At 41.7% G+C, this 8,022-nt stretch overlaps 1 protein-coding gene across 2 annotated transcripts in view; it reads right to left on the bottom strand.

Moving 5' to 3' along the window:
* Positions 1-383: 383 nt before the first annotated feature.
* Positions 384-8,022, bottom strand: part of svild (supervillin d) — a 38,604-nt gene continuing 30,965 nt past the window's right edge. The window contains exons 13-29 of one of the 2 annotated variants that reach the window (XM_029527722.1): positions 7,785-7,957; positions 7,140-7,295; positions 6,768-6,904; positions 6,403-6,550; positions 6,081-6,226; positions 5,691-5,866; positions 5,389-5,524; positions 4,983-5,283; positions 4,581-4,735; positions 4,283-4,385; positions 3,960-4,167; positions 3,748-3,881; positions 3,497-3,652; positions 2,979-3,122; positions 2,715-2,827; positions 2,252-2,401; positions 384-2,016 (exon numbers count right to left, since the gene is read on the bottom strand). In XM_029527722.1, coding sequence (XP_029383582.1) covers positions 1,930-2,016; positions 2,252-2,401; positions 2,715-2,827; positions 2,979-3,122; positions 3,497-3,652; positions 3,748-3,881; positions 3,960-4,167; positions 4,283-4,385; positions 4,581-4,735; positions 4,983-5,283; positions 5,389-5,524; positions 5,691-5,866; positions 6,081-6,226; positions 6,403-6,550; positions 6,768-6,904; positions 7,140-7,295; positions 7,785-7,957 — 2,623 coding nt within the window. In that variant the 3' untranslated portion in view covers positions 384-1,929. Of the gene's footprint in view, positions 2,017-2,251; positions 2,408-2,714; positions 2,828-2,978; positions 3,123-3,496; positions 3,653-3,747; positions 3,882-3,959; positions 4,168-4,282; positions 4,386-4,580; positions 4,736-4,982; positions 5,284-5,388; positions 5,525-5,690; positions 5,867-6,080; positions 6,227-6,402; positions 6,551-6,767; positions 6,905-7,139; positions 7,296-7,784; positions 7,958-8,022 lie in introns of both variants that reach the window. The other variant, XM_029527721.1, reaches the window with a different exon arrangement.

Here is an 8,022-nt window from a genome sequence, read left to right as displayed (position 1 = left end):
CGGAGAGTTTGACTGATGCAACAAAGGTATTACTAATGCTGTTAATGCTGTCTTTATGCAGCCTAGGCGGGCCAGTTCCAGCTCTGACTGTGATTTCAGGAGAAGCTTTCTGAGACCCCTAAATGAAATGGAGCTGAGGTAAATGTGATTAAGTCCACTTGTTTTCCTAAAACAAGAAATTATTGTTGCAATGAGAGTTCAGCCTGTCCAGGATCTTGGTGTTAAAATGATGCCTCGTCCAAGTACAGGTGGAGCTGCAGCTGCTATGGACTCTGAGCTTTAAAGGAGCCCATATGAGGAACACAAGAGTCTTTTCAAGCACAGAAACCAGAAGGGGGAAAAAAAATCAGTGATTAAATTAACGACTGTGATGAGATATTCTAAATATAGTGTTGTCTATAATGCAGTGGCTGTTGGAATATTGATCCCAACAGGCCTTTTAGAGAGCCGACATTTTGAATTGCCAGAGTACTTTCAGTACCATTAACATTAACAATAGCTCCCTTCTGCTCAAACGTCCACATGAGCCATCGTATTTCATTTTTTATTTTTCGCCATATATCTCCTACTGTAACATTTTACAACATCCGATGTGATCTCTCATACAGCTCGTTTATCAAGCCAATGCTGGTGCTGTTAAAAATATTTGAACTAAACGTTTTTTCAAAATATTTTATTTAAAATGGGGAATACTGAGCTTCGTCCATTTTTATGTTTAAAGCTGGCCTGGTTGCTGTCTCCACATATAATGCAGAGCTTAGATATCACAGAAAAAAGATGCATATTGTAACACATTCATATAGGATTGTTAAAACCAAACTGGATCATGCAAGGAACCTCCTAATTCACCCATCACAGACAGTCCTGTTGACAGTATGTTCTGTATGTTAACACACCATCACAAGGAGCATCGGCATTGCTACAAAAAAGCAGTTTGTTCTGCAGTTTATCTCACTGTCTCTCACACATACACATAATACTATAACTGTACATTTAGACATACACATTCACAAAAACATTCATAACCAGAAAAAAGGATTTGATTTGGTCCCCAAAAAAAAATAAAAAAAAATCTGTTTTTCAGACAGCTGCAATTGCTGGAACACAGATCAATAGTTCCAGGAAATATTCTGTACCAAACTTTATATAAATATGTGTGTGTGTTTATATGCATATATATATAGAGACAGAGTGAATCAATGATATAGACATTCAATGATGGTCTTATCTTTGTAATGGTTAGAAGGTCAGCTTCATGTCTCAAATCGACACAAATAATGCTGTATAAAACAAATGAATATGGAACTCTTTGGGACTCAGGAGATTACATTTTTGATCAAAACTAAAAAGAAAAAAAGTCAATATTTTTGCTGTTGCCTGATTAAAGCACAAGACTTTTTTGACAATCTTCGTATGACCTCACCTCATCTCTGTAAAACAACCACAAATTACAGGGATTGTTCAGTGAACTGTCAGTTGTTTTGCTCTTTGTCGACCTCAGAGTGAAGATGAAAAAAAAAAAAAAAGAAGAAAGTTTTAAACCGCTGCCAATTTCATACAAACAATGGCACCCAAAAATCCCCATGTCTGGACTCAACATAAAAGCACATTCATTTATAGTATTGCATATTTATAATGCCTGGGTAACTATTTGACCATACAAAGGAAACATCTTACGATAGAAAAGAGTAACAATTGCACGTAATTCTTGGCTAAAATATTTGAATGACACAGGAGGGAAAAAACCCCAAACAACCCAAAATAAAACATGGCACTAATATTAAAAATAGATTAACATTTGAACAAAATTGTACATTTTTTAAAAATCCTTTACAAAACAAAGAGATTACTTTTTTCTTGCAATAATAAAAGAGTAAAAAAAGCTGCTGAGAAGACAAAGAAAAAACAAGTGTGTGGAAAAGATTGATTTTAAAAGAGACCTTTGCTTTTCTTCAGATTCTTTTGCTTCCAGTTTGGCAGGGCGTTGAATTCAACTCGGCTCATCTCAAGAAGTGTCTGGAAAATGTTTAAGAGGTAAAATGTTACACAACAGATGACACGTGACAAAATTTCAGAACTGTAGTACAAATATATTTTAAAACTTAAGAGACATAAATGTTTGACACTGATGTGCCATTTAAATTTTTTATAAATATAAATTTGTTGTAACATTCTGTCACTGAATCAGCCAAAACCAAAAACTGCCAGGAAAATGTCCCCTTGTAGAAGCAAGTCACAAGGTGTGTCCTACCTTGAAGTCCTGGTCAGACAAATAATCCTCAAGGCGCAACGGGTCCACTCCCTCCGGCAGCGGTTTGCGGGTCAGCTCCTTGATGGAGTACTGCTGCTTACAGAGCTTAGACAACACTTCCTTCACCAACATCACTTTGTTCTTGGAGCTCTCCCCCTGCATGCACACATATGTGACAGCTGATGAACAAATGCACAATGCAAAATGGAGAATAAACAGAAACAGAAAATATTGAATAGAAAATGTGTGAAAAAGAAACATCAGCTGAAATATTACATTAAAGGTGAGTTTAAGGTGGCTGATTGGAAACTGAAGTCACTGGTTTCTGTCAAAGGCAGCATTTAAACTTTACTCTGCATATATCACTGTAGTATTTCCTCCGAAACATCTTTTCAATTCATACTAAATGCAATTCCGCAGGTCAGAATCTGACTCTTTCAAGAGTGAACTATGTTGCTCCTACCTTTGGAGCTATGCTGCTGTCCTTCTCCCAGTATGGGAAGATATTGGTAAAGGTGAGGGGCTCACAGCCTGCTAAAACCAGATAAGCCAAGGGGGGTCGCCGCAGGTTCTTCTCTGTAAATCACACAAGTGGAGGTGATGCATTTGAATCCAGCTCCAAATTCACTTTGGACAGGTCCTCATAGACTTTCTCATCAGTCATTGTCCTACACAAACATTTCAGCTCCAACAGGCCATTAGCAAAAAATCCTGTCTGAACTCTGACCTTTGCAGTACTGCAGCACTGTCTCCATGGCACATTTCCTTTCATTGTCCCAACGCATCTTAGCAGAGCCGGTGCACTGCGTGTCTTCAGGCTGCCAGCCCTGCCACAGGTACACCTCCATACGGTTATCCAGCAGGAACAGAGCTTGAAAATAATGGCATCAGAGTAAGAGGAAGAGCACTTGCATCCACCCAGATCTGGATGATTGAAAAACTGAACAATCCCTGGATTTTTCCAAGATGAGTGTCTAAACTGTACAAAGCTGATGCTGGGATTTACAGTACAGCTGCTACAACGTGACCTAATGAAGACATAAATATTGTCCTCTTCTTTGTAAATGAATTTTAATTCATAAGACGTTTTTATACACATCTTAAACAAGCATTATATATAATGTAGACAAATTTCTGCTCTGCTCATATCAGACATTTATTGATCTTTACCCCAAAAAGATTGTGGGGTGTTAAGTTTCATAAAATATATAAATAAATAAATGAATAACAAAACAACAACCATACCTGGCTGTTGAGCAGAGTAGAGGTTCTCCTGCAGGAAAGGCATTGCCATAACTCCCTCCGACACCCGGGCAGGATACAACTGTTCCTCCCCTTCAAACACTCCTGAGCTGGCATTCAGCTGGTACAGCCGGGGCGTGTAGTTGTACTTCCCTGGATCTGGAGACAGCACAAAAATCCTTCATCAGCTTTGTTGATGATAATTTGGGAAGCTGCTGAATGGCTTTAAGTGACATGTGAATGTGAGGACGGACCTTCCAGCATACAGTCGTAAGCCTTTTTATCCTGCGGGCCTAGAGCCTTCACAACTTCTGAGGGTTCTGCTCCCTCCTCCACCTCCTCCACTTTCACACTGTCGGTGCTGCTCAGACCCAACTCTGAGGGACACCTTGACACAAATATAAAAACCGGTTGGTCCACCACAGCAGCCGAAGGTCCACTGATGATAAATATCTTCACGTCTTACCTCTGGGTTAGTTTGTCCACAGCTCTTTTAGCCACCTGCCTAGCACTGGGATGTGCTTTACACCCATGCCACAAATAGAGTTGAGCTTTTGGAGCATTAAGAAGCACCAGGCTGGCGCGTGACCGCAGACTGGCACGATGGCAGTCCACCTCCACCAGCGAAGCCTCCACCTCTGCCTCCCCCCGGACAACAAACAACCTCCAGCCACCTGCACGCACACAGGAATAGATTAGCAAAAGACGACAACAAGTCCAAACTCACTGTGATATTGATGAGTTTATTATATTATTGTGTTGTAATGCAGTGAATTCCTTTTTTTCTACCTGTGTTGTTGGCCCTGTCCTCTCTGCTGCCCTTGTGGATGATCAAACCTCCCTGGAAGAGCTGAAGGAAACACGGTGGCTCTTGCCCCTGACTCACCAACACCTCGATTCACACAAAAATCAGAGTCAAATAAATAAAGCTACATGCATTAGCTGAACAGGCAGCATTTGGTGAATCTGTATTCAAATTAAGAATAAATGAAGTGATTGCTGATTGAGCTTTTGTTTATTGTTAATACAACAGTATATTTCCAGTTTTAAATAGGACTGTGTATTGGTACGACCAAATGTTACTCACTTGTGATCCCCTGTGGCTTCCCAGCTCTACTGTCATTAGAGCTGAGGTTCCTTTCTCGCTGATGCTGGAGTGCCGGCCCTGCCAGAAAAAACAAGCAGTCCTTTCTCGTCCAGGAGTCCCTGCACTCAGCTCACCGGGTTTCTGCCGCTTACCCACTGAGAAAAACAGAACCACAGAGAACCCAGAGGATGAAATCTGCCACAACACTAAAGCCCGTCTGCCACAGTTAAATTTGCCTCTTTAGATGGATGTACTGTAAGTACTTTCAGACATGGACTAACAGTTCTAGATGTTTCTTTTTCTCCCATGTTTTACTAATATTCATCATATTCAAACCTCCCTTTTCTCAGGTCTAAATTAGATTCTTCAGATTACTGCTGCTGTGTTAGAATCATGACTCACCCAGCGTGGTGATGGAGTATTTCCAACGGAGGATGTAGGCATCGCCTTCGTGTAGCTGGCCCAAACTCTGTTTAGGCAGCTCCTCCTCACTGTGCTCTTTGATGTGCCAAGTGTCTACAGCTACCGTAGCCAGCTCTGCCTGCCTGCCATCTTCTGTCCTCACTAAGCCGTGACCCCGCTGGACGTCAACCCCCTCCAGGACAGTCTTCACCGGCTCAGGCTCATTGTCCAGCAGGGCTCTGGCATCATATGGCCGCAGCTCCAGTTCGAGTGGGGAACGGGGAGCGGAGTGGACTGGGCTCTGAGCAGAAACACAGTTTTTCAAGTTCATATATTTGTTCCTTTACTCAATATCAATATGTTATCATTGCATAGAAACAGCTGTTTTATCTTTACGTACACTTACCTTGATTTCCTCAGTTTGAAGGGCTTCCTCTTTCTTCCTCTCGGCCCAGTCCAAGAACTTCTCCCTGAACAGCGATGTCTCATTATGCTCTGACAGCCGACCAAACAGAGCCCAGCTTGGACGACCCTCCCCTTCTCTGGATACATACAATTACACAAATACATTATTATAAAAAAAAAAAAAAAGCTTCTCTATACAGCTGTACTTACAAAATAAAGCCACTAGGGGCTACAATAACACTACCAATAATCTAACAAACTCAAAACTCTTGCTTTTGGGTGGTGCTTGCCTGTCATACTCACTTAGGCACATCCGTATTAGTGCAGGAGGCATCTAGAGGGTTGATCCTGCAGTTGCTGTAGTCATAGCTGCCACTGTAGAGTTGCTTTCCCAGTTTGACAGCTACTTTTCTGTCACCCAAGGGCACATCTTTCCCATGCCAAACATACACTTCACTGCCAAAGTCAAACACTAAGACCTGGTATGGGATTATTGGCAGCAGCAGGACAGTAGAAAGACAACACAGAAACATAAGGGTGTCATTACACATATTACAACATTCAGCACAACAGACACAAACATGTACTGGATTATTAGGGATGGCTTGTTGATGATGAAGTTGAACACCATCCTTTGCCCATTTCTACAAAAGTGTCCAAAACTTTATGAACTCATTGAAGCAGTGGTGTTACCTCCTTCGAGTTGAGCAAGGAGACACTCGGGATGGAGGCCCAGGCATCTTCATGAGGCACTAGTTTGTCTCCCTGCAGTCTGTACACCCCATTAGAGTCCAGCACTCCACTCTCATACAGTTCATCTTCCTCTGGCTCCCCTGCCCCTATAGAACACAACACAAAAAGCAGGCTAAGAATGTATGTGAGTGAGCAAGTGGAATTCAGTATCATTAAGGACTGCAGCTCTCACTCAAAAAAACATTCTTAGAGGAGTTTGATCCTGAGCTGTTATGCATACCAAAAGGAACAACCAGAGAGAAAGCAGAAGTTCATTCTGTACCTCTGTATTTGGTCTTTCCTCCCAACAGGCTCCAGAACTCTTTGGCCCATCTGCTCTCAGTGTTGATGCCCTCCTCCAGCACCGTCACCTGGGGCGCCTTACAGCCGAGGTCCCTCTTGGCCTGAACAAATGATGCCATCTCTGATGCCTGGTCACACAAAAAGTGAGGATAGAAATTGTATTATAAGTATGGCTTCAGTCAAGGCATTATGATTTGAATGCTGAACTCAATTTAACTGGAGAGGGATCTTTGGCAGCATTTTTCTGCTTAATGAACAAGCAGCAGTACCTGTCTAAACATGACAATACTTGCTCTAAGGCTTGGCTTGTCTTTGCAGTATCTAAGTATGTGTAAGGTTCACTACCTTAGCTTTCTCAATCACATTGGCAAACTCGCCACTCCACATGAAGCAATTCTTTGGTGTTATGAGAAGGAAGCAGTCCCCACTGTTTAGAGAGTGGGCTGTTGGCTCCACCAAGCGCACCTGGACGTGTCGCCGACCTATAGACAACAACAAAAAGAGCTTGTTGAGCTTCTTTGCAACCAAACCCAAATGGCATCTATCTGATCCATAATTTTCTTTTTAGTGGTCCTAATTACATATATATATACCAAAAAAAAAACTTAACAACAACACTTGAGAACTTCCCATTTGCAACAGTTTTAATCATCACAAAAAAATTAAAAAATGATTTATTGAAAACAAACACACAGTCAATTCTCTTGTGTTTCTGACCTTTGATGCGAATAAGCATGAGCTTATTGAAAGGCACTGCACTGTTGTTGGTCACAACATCAGTGGACTTGACACTGCGCAGGCTGACCTTGCGAAAGTTCTCCTTGCTGGCGAGGCCTGCCAAAGCCACATCAGCCAGGTTGGAGTGCTTTGCCACTGGGTGGGGGAGCAAGAAAGACATAATTACTTACTACTTTGGGTTAAAAACACAAATAAATCATTAGTATAGTTGTGATGTGTTTTCTTATTTATTCTTTTATGTGACTTGCACTTGAGAGAACATGTGTTAATGTTTTAGTTCCAATTATGTAAGCCTTGAGAAGGTCTGAGGTCAGCAGAGTGCCTACAGTGAGAAACTTGAGAGCATACAAGCAGCCAAGAGAAAAAATATCAGGGGGCACACTGACAGAATTCCCCAGGATCAAATGATTCCTCCTTTTATTGATAATTTAATTAAAACACGAGCTAAAACTGAAACCTGTAATAATAGCAATATGACATAATACTGATTAAGGGATTTTGCAGTGTCCTTCACAAACTCATGGACAATTTATGGATTGAAATTGTGGTGATCCTTTAAAGCTGTTGGGCCTTTAAAATCTCTTAACGTTCAGTGACAGCAACATTAGCAGAGTTTAAGCTTACTCCTCTCCACTTGGATCCTCTTGGTCTCCACTGAGGCTACATTAAGCCTCTGCTCGGTGTAGACCTGTCGGAGGTCATTGCGAGCAGCTAGAGCTCGCAGAGGGTTCCTGGAGCCCTGGTTTTTCCGAGCTGGTCGCACCGCGCGCTTGTGGTCTGCTACAGCTGAGGTAAGCCTGAGACATTCAGACAATAAAGTGAAAATTATATAGATGAACAATATGAGATGTAAAATCAACAA

Source organism: Echeneis naucrates, chromosome 19, assembly GCF_900963305.1.
Source record: "Echeneis naucrates chromosome 19, fEcheNa1.1, whole genome shotgun sequence".
NCBI lineage: Eukaryota > Metazoa > Chordata > Actinopteri > Carangiformes > Echeneidae > Echeneis > Echeneis naucrates.
The sequence above is the reverse complement of the archived record's forward strand: the minus strand, read 5'-3'. Positions and strand labels throughout refer to the sequence as shown.